The 18397-nt window shown below is 42.6% G+C and overlaps 1 protein-coding gene across 2 annotated transcripts in view; it reads left to right on the plus strand.

Annotated features, from left to right (window-relative positions):
- LOC311079265 (butyrophilin-like protein 8) overlaps positions 1 to 18397 on the plus strand; it is a 30338-nt gene that overhangs the window by 3589 nt on the left and 8352 nt on the right. For both annotated transcript variants that reach the window (XM_084108527.1, XM_084108528.1), the window contains exons 3-5: positions 9804 to 10166; positions 12298 to 12399; positions 12497 to 12517. In XM_084108527.1, coding sequence (XP_083964653.1) covers positions 9804 to 10166; positions 12298 to 12399; positions 12497 to 12517 — 486 coding nt within the window. The remainder of the gene's footprint in view (positions 1 to 9803; positions 10167 to 12297; positions 12400 to 12496; positions 12518 to 18397) is intronic.

An 18397-nucleotide genomic window follows, 5' to 3' on the forward strand; every position in this document is an offset into this window, starting at 1 on the left:
CAAACTGCCAGGGATCTAACTTTTTGTTGACCTCAGTTTTTAGAAGAGACACCATATATTTCTCAAAACATTTCATTACAATGGATGTCAATGCTACTGGTCTAAAATCATTGTTCTCCTTGGGACAGGGTTTCTTTGGGACTGGAATTATAACAGTCTTTTTCCATAGGGCTGGGATGATGACTAGGATGATTCCTAGTACACTGATGCTGGAACAGTGACTGTATCTGTAACCAGTCTATCTCATGCCCTATGTTCAAATCCGTGCTGATGGAGTTTAGGATACTAATGCATTCATTGTTAAAATCCTGAGTTTGAAATCTGAGGTAAAAGTCATTAAATTCATTAGCTTTCATCCGGTCATCTGTAGTGGTTATATGTACCTTGCTTGGTGCCATGTTAGTGATGGCTTTCATTGAGTACCAGAGATTTTTCGAATTCATGGTTGTGAAGTGGCTTTCAATTACTTCCTTTTGCTGTTTTCTGGCTTTATTAAGCAGTTGGTTCAGTTCCTTTTGTACCACTTTTAGCTCAGTTCTGTCTTTATTTCTAAAGGCTGCCTTTTTACGATTAATGCAGTCTTTTATGTCCTTGGTTACGTAAGACTTATTGTTTGGATAAACCACAACCTCTTTCTTTGTAAGGACGCTGTCTATGCAATAATTTATGTAGTCTGTGATTGTGTCTGTTGTAACATCAATATCTGTGTCGTGGAACACACTCCAATCTGTACACAAGAAGCATCCTTTTAGTGTTTCTATCCTCTCATCAGACCACACGGTAACTGTTTTCACTTGTGGCTTACTGCGTTTCAGCATGGTTTTGTAGATGGGAATTAAGTGAATCACGTTGTGGTCTGAATTGGCCAATGGGGCTTTTGGTTTGGCTACATAGGCATTTTTGACGTTGCCATAACATTTGTCAAGAGTCTTGTTTTCACGTGTGCTGCACTTGATATATTGTTCAAACCCAGGGAGTGCTAATTCAAGTTTACAGTGGTTGAAGTCGCCCATTACAAACACGGGGGCGCCCGGAGCGCGCTGCTGTTCTTGGTGTACACAGTCAGCAATGCGAGCTGCGGCCCTAGCTGCATTCCCGCTGGGGGGAATGTACACAACGCACACGGCCACACTTCCGAACTCCCTTGGGAGGTAAAACGGTCTCATAGTCAAATGCAAAATCTCGACATCCGGACAGCAAAGTGTTTCCCTAACTGTGTACTGTTTGCACCAGTTGTTACTTACATACACAGCCATGCCGCCACCTCTTGTTTTTCCGGATTGTTCAGTCCTGTCTGCCCTGACAAGTGAAAATCCATCGATGTCAACCAGAGAGTTTTGGATATCCCTGTGTAACCACGTTTCCGTGATCACCATTAACCCTTGTGTGGTGTTCATATTTTTGTTACTCAGCCAGTGTTCGTGGGTCTGGTGGACCCGCTGCGTTTTTGGGTTTTTAATTCAACACAATCAAAAATTTTATGTTAAAATACTCAACAGATGTCTACTTCATCCCAATTACAAGCAATATAAACAGCATATATGGTTAATATTCTCTCTTTAGCTTTGTTAGATCACATTTAAGAATTGCAACCTCGTGTGGGAATGGCAGGAGTAGAAACACAAAACTCAATCTTGCACTCTTTCACACTTACACACAATCTCTCTCTCACACGCACGCACACACACACTCATGCACACACATACACACACCCACAACACACACATAGACACACACAAAAGACACAGACACACACAAAAGACACACCCACACACACACACACACACACACACACACACACACTCACTTGGATATGTGGTGTACGGTCACTCTCCATAGGCATAATGGTTTTTCTAATGTACAAACTGTATAATCTATCCCCCTACACTAACCCTACCCCTAAACCTACCAATCACAGACAACTTTTGGCATTTTTTGAATTTCAAAAACACCATTTAGTATGTTTTAGTATGAGGACACAGATGTCGTCATAAACCATGTTTACGTTGTAATTCCCATGTCATTATACACATTTGTGTCCTCATAAACCATATACAAGAACATACACACAATAACAGCAGGCCCTGACAGGAGGAGGACAGAGTAAAGGTACACAGGACCTACAATTTCCACACTTTTATTAGCCCCGGGTCCAGTGGACCCGAACATCCTGTGTGTAATATAAATGTGTAGGGGGGGTGTACAGTGTGTTTTCATTGAAAATGTGTTCTGATATATATTCCTCACAGAAAATGAGCCAAGGCCAATGAGTCTCAGTTTGAAAAAATAATTAATTGTATCATTTTTCTTTTGATAAAAAATGAAAACGGGTCTAACAGACCCGAACACCATACAAGGGTTAACCCTCTGGGGACCACAAACGCGCCCGCGCGTTTTGCCCGTTTTTTTTTTTTTAGCAATGAAAATAAACACTAAATGCTCTGTTAATTTTGATCTTTCATTTTCGTGTAATACATCAATCGATCCTGTTCAGTTTCTATTTTTTTTCTGTATACTCACAATAAAAATAAAGTGTTTTGCTTTTTGACAAATAAAGAAAAATTAACATGATGCGATTTCTGCCTTCTCTCTGTCAGTAAACTCCCATTTGAAACGCGTTCGAAAATGATCTATAACTCCGCGAAAATTCAGTCAAACAGGCAAACAGACCCACGGGCATAAAGCTTGAGATCGCATCTTTTAAATGAAGTCATTTATATAAAAAACAAATATTCTCAGCTTCTGTAATCTGTATAAAAAGAGAGCGACTCCTGTCGAGCTCATTAGGAGCTAATTCACAGTAATGTGACCACTCCCCGGAGAGCGCGTGCTATTCAAACGCAAATTCTGAGAACTATTTCAGAGCTGTGAAACGCCCACATCAGCTGTAAACAAAGCGCGTCGCGACTCCTCGCGAGTGAGACATTATAGCCTACCTTATGGAGAAAAGATTCCTCAGAACAGTGCTGATGAGGAGCAATATCTCCTGAAATGAGGAGCAGATTCCGCTGAGGAGTGAGGTAGGCTGTTTTCTTTTCTCACGTGTGGAATAACGTTATGGAATAACGTTAGTGTAGGCCTATGTAAACCGCAAAAAGATGAATCGCATTTCTATAATATGACTCGCCTTTCTGTGAGATGAATGAAGGGGACATATTTGTAAAGACTGTTTAGCCTAAATATGAATCGCGTGTCTGTGTGTGAAAGAATAAACTGCTTTGCTATAGCCTACTGAGATGAGTAAAAATCGACTGGAATATGTTGAAATAAAATGTATTTGTATAAGCAACGTATTAAACTGCAAAAAAAATACTATTTTTGTCAAAAATAAATTCATAGACTAAGATGTTAGATGTTCCAATGTTGGCTATATTCAAACTAATGAATACATATGATCAAATGTAGGCCTATAATCTTTTTTTTTTTTTTTTTTTTTACAAAGAAAGAGTACACTTGAAATATTGTTGAAATTGTAATTATTGTTGTAATTGTAACATTTTTAATAAAATAGCAAAACATATTTACAAGAGAGATGTAAGCGAAATCTTAAATGGTCAATATAAGTCTTCTTCTAAATACATCTTTTGTCCTTGCATTGTGGCTCAGTCAGTTTCACACCTGAGTGAATGGCTCATTATGCAGAGTGGGTGGGACATTCATAATCTAAGGTGTAAACTACTCCTCCCCCTCGCATATTGGCTTTCCAAGCAAAACCTGTTTTACACCATTTAAATCAATGTATTTTTTTTTTGTGAACGATAAAGCAAGACTATTTTTACATCATTTTGAAGCTAGAACTCAAAGGGACAACATCCATTAGTCAAAAGTCTTGTGGACACATATTTAATATGTGTTTTGTGGTCTTAATTCAGCAACTTTCATTTGAATTTTTTCCAATAACCACGCATAAACATTATTCTCTTAAAAATACAAACATCTACATACACGTTGCTCGCATATTATGGTAGCCCTGTTTGTGCTATATAGAGTGAATTTACACCTTTGCCATTAACATGTTTATAAATAACTGAAAAAAGCACAAATGTCAAGGCATGTCAGAACATCTCAAGGACCCTAAAAACAGCTTGGTCCCCAGAGGGTTAAACTTGAGGTACGATACTCAGAGCATATCCTGGTATTAATCCGAAGTTCGTCTATTTTAGCTCGAAGTGATCTTGCGTTGCATAATATCATTGAAGGTAGAGGAGGCCTGCTGCCTCTCCGTCGTAGACGCTGGCGCGCTCCACCGCGCCGACCCCTTTTCCTCGACCGCGCTGGCCGAGCGCTCACGCAGGCTGGTAAATCCACAGATGGAAGATTGGACAATCGGAGTGCCAGCAGCGCATCTCGGGTGTAGGTAGTAAGACGCTGGGCCTGGATGCCCGCTGAATAAGTTTGGCATGGTACACATAGTCCGACAATGATCAACACAAGATATGTGTAATGAATAAATCTTGCCATGTTGGCTTCACGTTCCCACAGCGCAGCAACACATTCACAAACATACAAACCAACGCAAACAACAAACAAAACGACGATGGCAGTAAACAGCGTGCCCGGGTCGCAAGCAGAGCAGTGCCACCGGAAACCGGAAAATACAAAAGTTACACTTAAAATAGTTACAAAATAGATGTAGGGGTGATGATAACTTATACCATTAATCTTACCCAGCATGTAAAATGTTACCTGAGAGAGAGAGAGAAAGAGAGAGAGAGAGAGAGAGAGAGAGAGAGAGAGAAAAGAGGAGGCAAAAGGAGAGAGCCCCAAGAATAAGAAGAGAACCCTAAGAAAGGGACCCAGAGAAGAAGAGAGCCAGAGCATCAAAAGAGACAGAGCAACAGTTTCAATCTTCTTTTATCCTTTCCTGACCATGTGACTAAAACCCAGATGTGAGACATTCAAACTGACCAATCAGATAATTACACTTCACCCACTGTGCTAAAGGTGTGACAATTCATCGACCCCCAAAGTACAAACATATTGGCCTACAGGCCTAGATCACTATCAGAAACCTCTGTGCCTTTAGGAACTCCAAATGGTCCTTGTTGTAGAAAGAGGGGGTGGAAACAGTAAAGCAAATATGTTTGTTCATTTAAAATATCTTGGATTATTTTCAATCCTACAAAGTCAATGAGTTGGGCCCCCTAAGAGGCCAAACCCACAGGTTCCAAATCTCTGGGCTGGGGTGAAGGCCCCTTCAACTTGAGACCGAAGGTCCCTCCTGACTGGAATCTCCAAGGGAGAGCCGTTGAGGAGAGACACCAGGTCCGAGAACCAGTCAGCTCGGCCAGTACGATTCTACTAGTAGTAGAATTATTCCGTCCCGGCGGACCTTCTCCAGAACTCCTGGGAGCAGAGTAATCAGGGAAAGATGTACAGACGTACAGACGTACAGACTCGGCCATGTCAATACCACAACGTCCAGCCCCAAGGGAGCTGGGTGTGTGAGGGAGAACCAAAGTGGACTGTGCGTCGTATCCTGAGACGTGAAGAGATCCACTTGTGCCTGGCCATAAACCCCCCAAATGTGCTCCACCACCTCGGTGTAGAGCCTCCATTCCCTGGGCCTCAGCCCCTGCCTCAACAGGATGTCTGCTCCTACATTCTGATGGCCCGGAAATAAACTGCTTTCAGGGAGAGCAGCTTCCCTAGGGACCACAAGAGAATCTGGTGCGCCAGTTTGCATAGTGGACGAGAACGCAGACCCCCTGACAATTTATGTAAGAGACCACCGATGTGTTGTCTGTACGGACAAGCACATGATGGTCCCTCAGGTGTGGGAAGAATTGTCTCAACGCATTAAAGACTGCCATAATCTCCAGGCAGTTTATGTGCCAAGAAAGATGATAACTCCTCCACAGGCCCTGGGCTGAGCGGCCTTCCATTACCGCTCCCAGCCGGTGAGGGAAGCATCTGTCGAGATAGCAACTCGATGGCAAAGAGCTCCCAACACCGGACCCTGGGATAGGAACCAGTATTTCCTCCATATAACCAAGGTGCGGAGACACCGCCACGTGATCTTGATCGTACGAAGTGGGTTTCCCCTCGGGAAGAACCCTCTGGTTCTGAGCCACCACTGCAAGGGTCTCATGTACAGTAGGCCAAAGGGTATCACATTGGATGCTCCTGCCATGAGGCCCAACAGTTTCTCAAACTGTTTCACAGTGCGTGACTAGCCTAGCTTCAACTCTTTTGTGGCTGTGAGGATAGCAGCTACACGAACGAGCGATAATGTGGCTCGCATCGTGACTGAATCCCATACCACACCAAGGAAAGTGGTTCTCTGCAGTGGAGAAAGCACACTCTTCTTGGTATTGAGTCTCAATCCCAATTTCTTCATGTGGGAAAAGAACCAGTATTTACTCCGTATAACCAAGACGCGGAGACACCGCCGCGTGATCTTGATCGTACGAAGTGGGTTTCCTCTCTAGGAAGAACCCTCTGGTTCTGAGCCACCACTGCAAGGGTCTCATGTACAGTAGGCCAAAGGGTATCACATTGGATGCTGCTGCCATGAGGCCCAACAGTTTCTCAAACAGTTTCACAGTGCGTGACTGGCCTAGCTTCAACTCTTTTGTGGCTGTGAGGATAGCAGCTACACGGACGGGCGATAGTATGGCTCACATCGTGACTGAATCCCATACCACACCAAGGAAAGTGATTCTCTGTAGTGGAGAAAGCACACTCTTCTTGGCATTGAGTCTCAACCCCAATTTCTTATGTGAGTGAGGACGACATCTCGATGCCGAACCGCTAACTGCTCTGATTCCGCAGAATCAGCCAGTTGTCGATGTAGTTCAGAATGCGTATGCACTGCAGCCTGAGCGAGGCCAGAGCTGCATCTGCGCACTATGCACTGCATCTACGTGAACGTGCAGGGTGATAGAGCTAGACCGAATGGAAGCACCCGATAATGGTATTCTTTACCCCAAAAGGAAATCTCCGGAACTTCCTGTGTTGAGGGAGGATGGAGACATGGAAGTAAGCGTCTTTTAAATCTATCGTGACAAACCAGTCCTCAGATCTGATTTGGGTCACGATCTGAGTGTGAGCATCTAGAACTTGAATTTCATGACTGCACAATTCAACAGACGAAGATCTAAAATGGGACGCAACCCCCCATCCTTTTTTCGGAACAATAAAGTAGCGGCTGTAAAACCCTGATACTCTGTCGGGTGAGTACACCTGCACTATAGCTCCCTTCGCTAATAGAGACTCTACTTCTTGCTCCATTACCAGAGCCTGCTCGGGATGTACTAACGTGAGTAGCACTCCATTGTAACGAGATGGAGGAGAATGAAACTGGATTCTGTAACCTCTCTCTATTATCTGCAGGACCCATGGAGATATATTCAGCAGATTCTTCACTCTGTCAGAAATCTACTCAGGGTACCAGTCTCTCGAGACTGGCCTCTGGTGTTATTGTAACAGCCACTTCATTGACCTGAAGCATACCTGGCAGGAAACAACCGAACTGACTGTTTTTGAACCCCCCTCAGAGGGTGCGAGTTTGACACAGAGTCGTGGTGACACTGAGCCATGTGCTTGCTGGAGACCGCTGCGCCCTGAGGCACCAAGGGTGGCGGGGTTGGCAGAACGGCCTCCTGAGGGCACCGAGGTGGGGCGGGCACCGTATATACTGAGGTGTACACCGCTCCACCCCGGTCGGGGTTGCCCTCAGAGGTCTGACACCAGTGGCGTCAGGACCTTGGCTGAAGCCTTTTGCGCAGGAAAAAAAAAAAACAGTCTTCAGATCCATCTTCCGCTTCAAAGGCTTCTGTTGAGAATGCCATTCCAATCCCCAATCTTTCTGAGGGGGAGCACAGGAAACGACACTCTGTCCTGTACAAGGAGTTTGTTAATGGCTAGGGCTGCTCCGCCCAGCAGCCCTATTTACATCTTACCCACCAGCGGCAAAAGTTTCTAACTGGCCTGGAGAGTAATGCCGAGCCTTAAGGGGAGCCTAAGCCGTGACAGGACTGATAGCTCGCAAGCGTCTGTTCTGCCTTTGGCATCGGCCATGCCCAAGCTCTTTCAACCCAAATTATTAAACATACATTTTTTTAATTGAAAATCCAGGCTGAAAGGGTTGATCCGGGATATCATTTTTTATTAGTGGAGATCGGGAAAAAACTGGAAGGCTCTGACATGGAAGTTACAAACTCCAAAACTCATTGTACACAGGGGATTGAGATGGATAATCTTCAATTCCCTTAACTCGATGCTCAGCACATCCATCTCCTCGGAGGTGGACAGCTGCAGCAGCGAATTATACCATTTAATTCCTCAAAATTAAATGTAGTAAAAGATCAACCAGACAAGTTAACACGGTCTGGATGAAATGCTGAACTTATACATGAATCTAACTAATGAAAGTCAGAAAAGCAAATTTAAATGCAGCCCACTTATTTAATTCCTCAGAATCAAACAGCAAAAAAATAACCAGAAAAGTTAACATAGTCTGGATGAAAGGCTGAATATATATTTACATATAAGGCTTATATATATATAAAAAAATTGTTTCAACATACAATAAAATATTCAAAAATTAATAGCTTGCAATACACTATGTATCTCTTTAATCTATGCATTGCGTTTGCATAACCACTCGATTCTTTTTGCAGTCTTTTTTAAATAAACAGTAGCATGGGGAAACTCCCGATAGTGCACACACGTCGGTAATGTTTATGAATTAACATAGCCCTTCCCCTATTTTCATTTTTATATAGAGCTACATGATTCTTCGAACATGCTCTTAATAGATGAGGGTGGTGAGTTTTTATTCCCCTGCATCGATGCTCAGCACCTCTACCTCCTCAGAGATAGACTGCTGAAACACCGGGCTCTCTAACGAGGGCGGAAGAAGCCGCGGCGCGGGCTTCCGACCCCAGAGAGAGCGCGCTGGATCCCCCGGGTAAAGGCAGAGAAAAGGCGGAGCCTGTCTCTAACCCCTCCGCGAGATCCATTTGCGAACCCCACAATACCAGCTTCCGTGCTGCCTCGGCAACAACGGGGCCAGTACTGCGAGGAACGCGAGCCTGAACACCCTACTCAAAGAGTGACAAGTGGGAACGGAGCGAGTAAAGCATTAGTAACTAATTTACTCCTGTAACTCCTGTTATAACAAATAACGATGTCTACACTGCATAAAGATTTTTTATTGACATCGTATCTGAACTTAGTTGTTCATGATGAGAGAATTTGCGGAACACTTGCTGAACAAAACTCCAGCGTTGCAGATTTCTTCTTTAGCGGAGACTAATCTAAACTCCTCTATTTGGCCGTGGATTAATGACTAATATAAACTCCTCTATTTGGCCGTGGATTAATATGGAAATGTGATTAATTATAATGCTCAACACTGTAAAAACTGCTTAAAAAGCTTTGATGCAACGTGAGCAGATATGAATGTAATTCCGCAATCGACACTTTTTAGTCATGTTCACATTTCACTTTCATCACGACGGTCAATAGTTTTAGTTTTTGCACCTGTATCTTAAATTTAAGGCATTTATGTGAGCATTGGGGGCATTTTTACCCCAAGCCCAAATGTGAATCCACTGCAATGAGAAACATAAAACAGCTTGGTATTAAAGTGACTTCTGTATGAGCTGTACTTCATACATTGTTACATAATTGACAATAGATAATGGACACTTTTTGCATGCAAATTTTAGCTGGAATATTGCTAATGCTATGAGTCACTGTAACTAGTAAAATAAAATAAATACAGTATATACATACATTAAAGACTAATGCATAGTATTTTTTTTGGGGGGGGGGTGTCTTTCTGTGTCTCTCAGTGTCGTTCACTGTTGTGGTTCCTCGTTATCAGACAGTGGCTCATGTCGGGTCCACAGTCATTCTGCCCTGCTGGATCTCTCCTCCTGAGAACGCTGAAGCTCTGGAGATCCGCTGGTACCGTCATAACCAGTTCAGCAACCCTGTTCTCTTCTATCAGCATGGGAAGATCCAGGACATCCAGGAGGAATCGTTCAGGAACCGAAGCTCACTGACTCTGTGGTCAGATCAGTCTGGTGGACTGAAGGATGGAGACGTCTCTCTACGCCTGGAGAAACTCAGGATTCAGGATGAAGGTTCATTTCACTGTTATGTCAGTGGAGAAATTGCATTTGACAGCGGAGAGGTGTTTCTCAAAGTCACTGGTGAGTCAAAACCTACAATTCATGTTTTATGGATCATTAAAGCCTGTAAAGGGGACATTTGTTTTATTGCAAGGGGAAAACATCATTACATGAACTTCCAAAGGAATTGAAGAATCTGTGGTTGACTATACTCCTAATCATCCCCATATGTATATATACTAATTGGCTTAATCACTCTGTCTCCTCATATTGCTCCTGTTCTGGCGCAATATGGCGATAATAATATATCGTAATAATATTATCCAGGTAGATGCTGCACATTGGTGGTGGTTGAGGAGATTCCCCCTTCCATGTAAAGTGCTTTGAGTGCAGAGAAAAACGCTATATAAATGTAATGAATTATTATTAATATTACATTTTAACATTATTTTCCCACTACCTTCTCAATGGAGGTGCCGAAGAGTCCCTATCCTCCGTGCTCCATGTGTGATGTCAGGACTGCTGTCTGCCAATAGAATTGCCATGTGTATAATAAATGCTCAGACACCGGTCATGCTGAAGGCCTTCCCCATAGCATCAACACTAAGATGCAGTGTCAAATTTCCACTTCGAAAGGGAATGTCTTGGTTACTGTTGTATCCCTCATTCCTTTGAGTCATAACATCGAAAAAACTGACGTTATGGGAGTCCAATCACCTTTTAGTGGTAACAAAACAAGCCAAATGGACATTGGCAAGTGAGATTTGCATGGCAAGCCATTCCCCCGGACATACGGGTATAGAAGCTTGTCAGCAACTCACTCATTCGGGTATGTGCTGAGGAGGCGAGACAGGGTCCCAGCCATTCAGTGGCGATAACGGGTTGTGGCAGGTGGGACGTATCGTCTCAGTTCCCTCCTTTAGGGACCGGGGTTACAGCAGTAACCAAGACTTTCCCGATCAGCCAGTCATGTTCGACGTTACATGGGCATGAAAGGGGCACAGCGACGAAAGGGAGTGGTGGGAACCCTGGGCACATATCCGGGCTGGGGTTTCAGGATTACGTGAGTCAGCTGACCCAAATTCCAGACAAGTTTCGCTGACATAAAATGCCTGCAGGTCCCCTACCCTCTTGATAGACATGAGCTCAGTCAGGATCTTAAGCTTGACTGACTGTAGCAGCTCAAAGGGCGCTCTCTGCAGGGCTGTAAGTACAGCGGAGAGGTCCCAAGAGGGGATAAGACGTGGTCGAGGAGGATTTAGTCTCCAGGCGCCTCTCAGGAACCTTATGATCAGGTCGTACACTCCCTAAGACCTACTGTCTACTGCTTTGTGATGTGCTGCAATTGCAGCAACATACACTGTCAAGGCGGAGGGAGACCGCCTTCTCTTAAACCTCTCCTGCAAGTAAGAAAGCACAGAGCTGATCGGGCATTTCCGAGGGTCTTCCTGGCAGGGAGGAACACCAATCAATGAACAGTCTCCACTTAAAGGCATAATCTCACCTAGTAGAGGGGGCTCTGGCTTGAGTGATAGGAATTAAGGTATTAACTAGGAATTCATTTAGCAGATCCGGGGGGGGGGGGGGGGGGGGGATATTTCGCCTGGGATATTTCAAAGAAACACAGGGCCAAAAATGATCCTGCGGTAGGCCACTTAAGTCTGGAAGCCACACATGGAGGTTCCAGAGATCTGGACACGAGTGCTATGAGAAAACAGGTCCTTCCTCAGGGAAATTCCTTAGCTGTCATGAGGAGCATCATGTCCAAAAACCAGGTCCGGTCGGGCCAGTAAGGCGCATCCATCAAGACCGGCTCCCCTTTCTCCTGTCCTTGCACAGTGTCTGTGCGAGCAAGCTCACTGGGGGAAATCCCCAGGGCCATCTGTGTGTCAGTGCATCCATGCCGGTCCCCTCGGTCATCATGGAGTAAAGAAGCTGGCAATGGGAGGACTCTGGAGAGGCAAACAAGTCTACCTGTGCATCTCCAAATCAACTCCATATCAGCATGGCAGAGTGACCTGAGCTTCTGCTGAGTTCAGAGGAGGAGATGTTGTGCGAGTTGTGACATGATAGGGAACTTTGTCCAATATTAAGCCTGGTGTGAACACACATGAATTGAACATGAGCAAAAATTTAAATGTTTTTTTCTTTTAGCATTATTTATTTATATATTTTGCTACAGAGTTTAGTTCATATGGACTTTCTTTCTCAGATTCATCAGATCTATGGAAGGCTCTTTTCTTCACCCTTCTCATCTGTGCTCTTCTGGGTTTGGTTGGGCTGATCCTGTACAAATACAGACAGAAACTAACAGGTACAATTGAAAGATTTCAAAAGAGTTAGTCTTTAGGAGTTTGTTTTTATGTTTTATGCATAAAACATTTTATGCATGTGTTTTATCTGTTTTGCAGGGAAGAAACCAGAAGAACAAAGTAAGTAACAAGAACTGTTTCTGATTTTTTCTGTTTCTAGAAATTTCAGATTAAAAATACTTCTGAGAAAGCAATTAATATCCAGAGGAGATGGGGGAGAAATACTGGAAATACCGTGTTCAGCTCTTAAAGTGTCAGTTCTTCCAAAGGCCAATAGCTTTAGTTCAGTTCAGTATGTTTTACTGCAGCTGGTTTGCTCTCCTATGAGCTTGTTTTTGCATTACAAAGTCGGGTTGATAATGACTTCAATGACAAAGTCATCTAAGCCTTTTTCTCTTGACCACAATGTTGCCAGCCATTTTATTTTAGGCCAAATTATGTTTTAGGTCAAGAGTTGATAATTTTGGGTGACTTAAATACAGATATGCTGAAAAAGGATTCGTCAGTGTTTAAACATTTTAGTTCATTTTGTAAGTCATATGCATTGAAACAAATTATTGTTGACCCTACAAGAATTACTCCTAAAAGTAGAACAATTATTGATATTATATTGGTTTCAGACAATTCCAAGATCTTTAGAAGTGGTGTTTTGGAGGCAGGATTAAGTGATCATAACATGGTTTATGTAATTAGGAAATTAAAGAGGGAGGCCATAAGGCAGCATAATACATAAAAAATTAGATCACTTAAAAGGTATAGTCCACAAATATTTGTTGAAGAACTTAGTAAGGTTAATTGGATTGAGGTGATGCAGTGTGATGATGTGGATATAGCTTGGGATAGGTTTAAGAGGAATTTCTTGCAAGTTTTGAACAAAGTTGTGCCTTACAATGAGATAAGAATTAAACAAAGAACAGAACCTTGGATGACAGATAGTATTTTGAAGGATATTAAGGAATGCAATGATAGTTTAAAAGCATTTAAAAGGGATGGAAATAATGATAACTACAAGAAATTTAAACATAAAAGAAATGAGGTAAGATGTAAGATTAAAGAGGCTAAAACATTTTTTTTTAAGAATAAGATTAGTGAAGTAAAGCAGGATTCTCAAAAATTATGGTGAGTTTTAATTATATGCGAGTTCATGCATATAATTGTGTTAATAGTGTCCTATGTGAACATGTTCTGCATTTATTTTCCCCAGGTTTTTTTTTTCTTTCTTGAAAATCATATTTGAATGTGCGGCAACTATAGTTGCCGGTGGGCAAATATGTTGTATGCACCCCCTCAATGTAAAATATGAAAACATTTATCTCAAAATAACTGCTTTCAACAGATCAATCTTTATTCATAAACAAATTTATTATGTATAAAAGTCAAAGAACATTTGATGTAAACCCAAAAAACTGCATCTAGTTTATAATCTCTTGAATATGAAAACACAACAAACAACAAATCCATTTGCCTTAACCATTGTGCGCTGTTCAGGGTATTTTTGACCCACATTTCTAACTTTCATTCTTGGAGATAACATGGATAATTTGACATGGTTTAGTGTAAGATTTTTGCCCATCTTTTGGAAAATGCCATTTTAAAAGTAACAAATTATCACTTTAACCAGTAGATGGCTGCAGAACGATTTGCTATTTGACTAACTGAAAGACATCTTTTCACAAGTTTTTCCAGTTGTATTCATATCTACATATTATGAAATCACAATTATAATAATAAAAGTTACTTTTTGTCAAAGTTTAGGCACTTTTTGTACTGAAAAAAAAAAAAAAAATTATATATTATGATTAGAATCAAATGAATTTCATCAATGGACAAAATTCATCCTCAAAATCAGAAACAACACAGAACACACATAGACAGAAATTAATTGGCACACTTTAAATTTGTAGAATTATATGAAAAACAGATGTTTGAAATAAATGATAAACTCTAAAAACTTCAATTTTTCACTTTGTAACATCCTGATTAGGTTTGATTCTAATCATAATGTAACATTATTGAAAAACTAATTTTTTTTCAGCACAAAAACTGCTAAACTTTGACAAAAAGTAACTTTTATTGTTATAATTGTGATTTCATTATATGTAGATATGAATCTACCTGGAAAAACTTGTGAAAAGAAGTCTTTTAGTTTGAAACTTTTAGTACATTAAGAGCTCTGCAGCCATCTACTGGTTAAAGTGATTTTTTTTTTTTTTACTTTTAAAACTGCATTTTCCAAAATTTGGGCAAAAATCTTACACTAAACCTTGTCAAATTATCCATGTTATCCCCATGAATGAAAGTTAGTATTTACTACTTATTTATTTTCTACAATAACCTTGATTATTAACCTATTAACACAGAATACCCCATTTTCCCATGATATATGTTCTTACAAGGCATTTGCCCACCGGCAACTATAGTTGCCGCTTGGACTTTTGACTAAGTATACAAAAAACTATAGATCTCTTGTAAGATTTGTTTTGTTTGGCTGATTCTAGAGACCTTCATGATTATGTAGATATATATATGTAAACAAAAAATACTTATTAGTAACATGAAAATGACCTTTCTTTTGGAGGTTTTGCCTTCGCCATGCTTCCTAGAAGTAGGGCTCGGAAGTTGACAGCCTCATGTGACAGGGGGGAAGTGAATACCTTTTTTTTTTTCTTGAAATCCTTTATTTGGTTGTTTGCTTGCATTCCATTGAGAAATAAAACATGGACAACATCTAGAAAAATACTTACAAAAGGAAAATGACAACTATGCATTGCGGCAACTATAGTTGCCGGTGGGCTTAAATGGTCAATTGATGACAGATCAGAAAGAGGTAGCAAATTGTTTTAATAGATTTTTTACTACTGTTGCTGACAATTTGGTAAAGGAGCTACCAGCTCAAACTGGTTTATATAATGACAAATTAGTTAAGGAGTATTATGCTAATTGTGGTGTCACTTTAGGAGGTTTTTCATTTAATAAAGTAAATGAGACTACTGTTTATAAGAAATTAAGGGAACTGAAATGTAGTAAAGCGACAGGTTTAGATAATATTCCAGCAAGGTTTATTAAAGATTTTATAACCCCTGTGGTTACTCACATTTTAAATCTCTCTATTGGCCAAGCTAAGGTACCTGATGAATTAAAACAAGCAAGAGTTGTTCCCCTTTTTAAGAAAGGGAGTACGTTTGAGTGTAACAATTATAGGCCTGTGTCAATTCTATCTTCCTTATCCAAAGTGTTTGAAAAGATTATTTTTGATCAAATTGAAGAATATATTTCTAAATTTAATATTTTATATGAATTTCAGTCTGGCTTTAGGAGGATGCATTCCACTGAGACAACAATTTTGTATTTGACAGATTACATAAAGAAAGAATTGGATAAAGGCAAATTAAGTGGGATGGTGTTGCTAGATTTACAGAAAGCCTTTGACACAGTTGACCATAATATTTTGCTTTCAAAATTAAATGCTATGGGTTTTGATTCTAAAGCATGTAAATGGATTAACTCCTATCTTTCAAATAGGTGTCAAATGGTAGATTTAAATGGAGTGTTTTCAGATAATTTGTCCATCTCTAGTGGAGTACCACAAGGTAGCGTATTGGGACCCTTACTTTTTTTAATGTACATAAATGATCTAAAAATGGCCTGTTCTATAGCCACCTTTTATTATATTCTGATGATGCTACAATAATTGTTACTGATGAGAGGAAATAAATAATAGAAAGTGAATTAAGTAGAGAGATTGCGGAAGTATCCAACTGTTGTTGTTTTTTTTTAAATAAGCTGTTTTTACATTTAGGGAAAACGCCTCGGTTACGACTGTAACCTCGGTTCCCTGAAGAGGGAACGAGCGTTGCGTCGAGAATGACGCTATGGGGAACGCTTTGCGTGATGACGTCTTGAAGCACATGTAAAATCAGTCCAATGGTGTGGCGGAACGTCAGAGGCGGGTGACGTCACGTACCAGGAAGCTATAAAAGCCGGCCCGAAACAGAAAACGAAAGCTTCGTAAAAGTCTGAAGTCGAGCTGACAGGCATGAAGGAGATATGGCAAGGCGACGCAACGCTCGTTCCCTCTTCAGGGAACCGAGGTTACAGTCGTAACCGAGGCGTTCCCTTTCAAGGGAACTCCCGTTGCGTCGAGAATGACGCTATGGGGAACGTCTATACCAACGCCTCCATAGCTACGAATGTCTGTCCTGTGTGTAATCTAGAGAGCAGCACTAGGAAGATAAAACATGAGACCCTGGAGCAGAGTCTAGATCCAGAGAGTAAAACCTGACGAAAGTGTGCGGTGAGGACCAGCCTGCCGCATCACAGACGTCCTGTAAAGAAACTCCTGAAATAAGGGCCTTAGAGGCCGCCATACTCCTCGTCGAGTGCGACCGGACAGCCAAAGGAGAAGGCTGCCCAGCCGCCTCATAAGCAAGTGAGATAGCCTCGACCACCCACTTACTCATCCTTTGCTTAGACACTGGACCTCCTTTGTTAGGGGACCCAAAGCACACAAATAATTGATCACTTTTTCGCCACAGGGCAGCTCTGTGGACATATGCGTCTAACGCCCGCACAGGGCAAAGCAAATTATTAGCCTCCTGGTCCGCATTTTGAAAGGGAGGAGGACAGAAGGCCTGCAGAACAATAGGTCTGACCACATTAGTGGGGACCTTGGGGATATAGCCCGGTCTCGGATGAAGAAATGCTTTGATCATACCCGGAGCAAACTCCAAGCATGACGGAGCAACCGACAACGCTTGGAGATCCCCTATTCTCTTGAGAGAGGAAATAGCAAGAAGGAAAAGAGCTTTCAGCGTTAAAAACTTCTCAGGAACCTCCTCAATAGGCTCAAAGGGGGCCAGGGACAAGCCTTGTAACGCAATGGACAAGTCCCATGGTGGCACCCTAGAGCGAACTGCAGGCCTCAGCCTCCAAGTGCCACGAAGGAAACGAGATATCAAAGGGTCTTTCCCCACAGACATTCCACCCAAAGGAATGTGGTAAGCACCTATGGCCGCCACATAAACCTTTAAAGTGGACGGGGTTAGACCTGCTGTGAACCGGTCCTGCAGGAACTCCAGCACTGTACCAATTGGGCAGTTAACTGGGTCCAACCGACGGTCACTACACCAAGAAGTGAAGACTCTCCACTTCAGGGCATAAAGTTTCCTCGTGGAGGGAGCTCTGGACTGTAGAATGGTCTCAACAACCTCAGTTGAGAGACCTGACTCTATGAGCTGGGCCCCCTCAGAGGCCAAGCCCACAGGTTCCACAGTTCTGGGCGGGGGTGAAATATTGAGCCCCCTGCCTGGGACAGAAGGTCTCTCCTGACGGGTAACTCCAGAGGATGCCCGTCGAGGAGGGAGACCAGATCGGGAAACCATACTCTGCCCGGCCAACGCGGGGCTATAAGAAGCAGGCAAACCCGGTCCCTGCGAACTCTCTCCAGAACTCCCGGGAGCAGAGCAACTGGGGGAAAGGCGTACAGACGTAGCCTCGGCCACGTCTGAACCATAGCATCCAGTCCAAGAGGAGCTGGATGCGTGAGGGAGAACCAAAGTGGACAGTGAGACGTCTCTCGAGACGCAAACAGATCCACTTGTGCTTGGCCGAACTCCCTCCATATCAGCTCCACCACCTCGGGGTGGAGCCTCCATTCCCCGGGCCTCGGCCCCTGCCTCGACAGAGTGTCTGCTCCTATATTCTGGACCCCGGGGATGTAAGCTGCCCTGAGTGACAGTAACTTCCCCTGGGACCACAAGAGGATATGGCGTGCCAAGTTGGATAACGGGCGCGAGCGCAAACCCCCTTGGTGGTTGATATAGGCGACTACCGACGTGTTGTCCGTGTGTACTAACACATGGTGTCCCCTGAGATCTGTGATAAAGCTCCTCAGAGCCCGGAAGACAGCCAACATCTCTAGGCGATTGATATGCCAGGAACGATGATGGTCTTCCCACAGACCTTGAGATGAGCGACCCTCCAGGATCGCTCCCCAACCCG

This window comes from Abramis brama (assembly GCF_963993115.1).
Source record: "Abramis brama genome assembly, chromosome: 3".
In the NCBI taxonomy this organism is placed as follows: Eukaryota; Metazoa; Chordata; class Actinopteri; order Cypriniformes; family Leuciscidae; genus Abramis; species Abramis brama.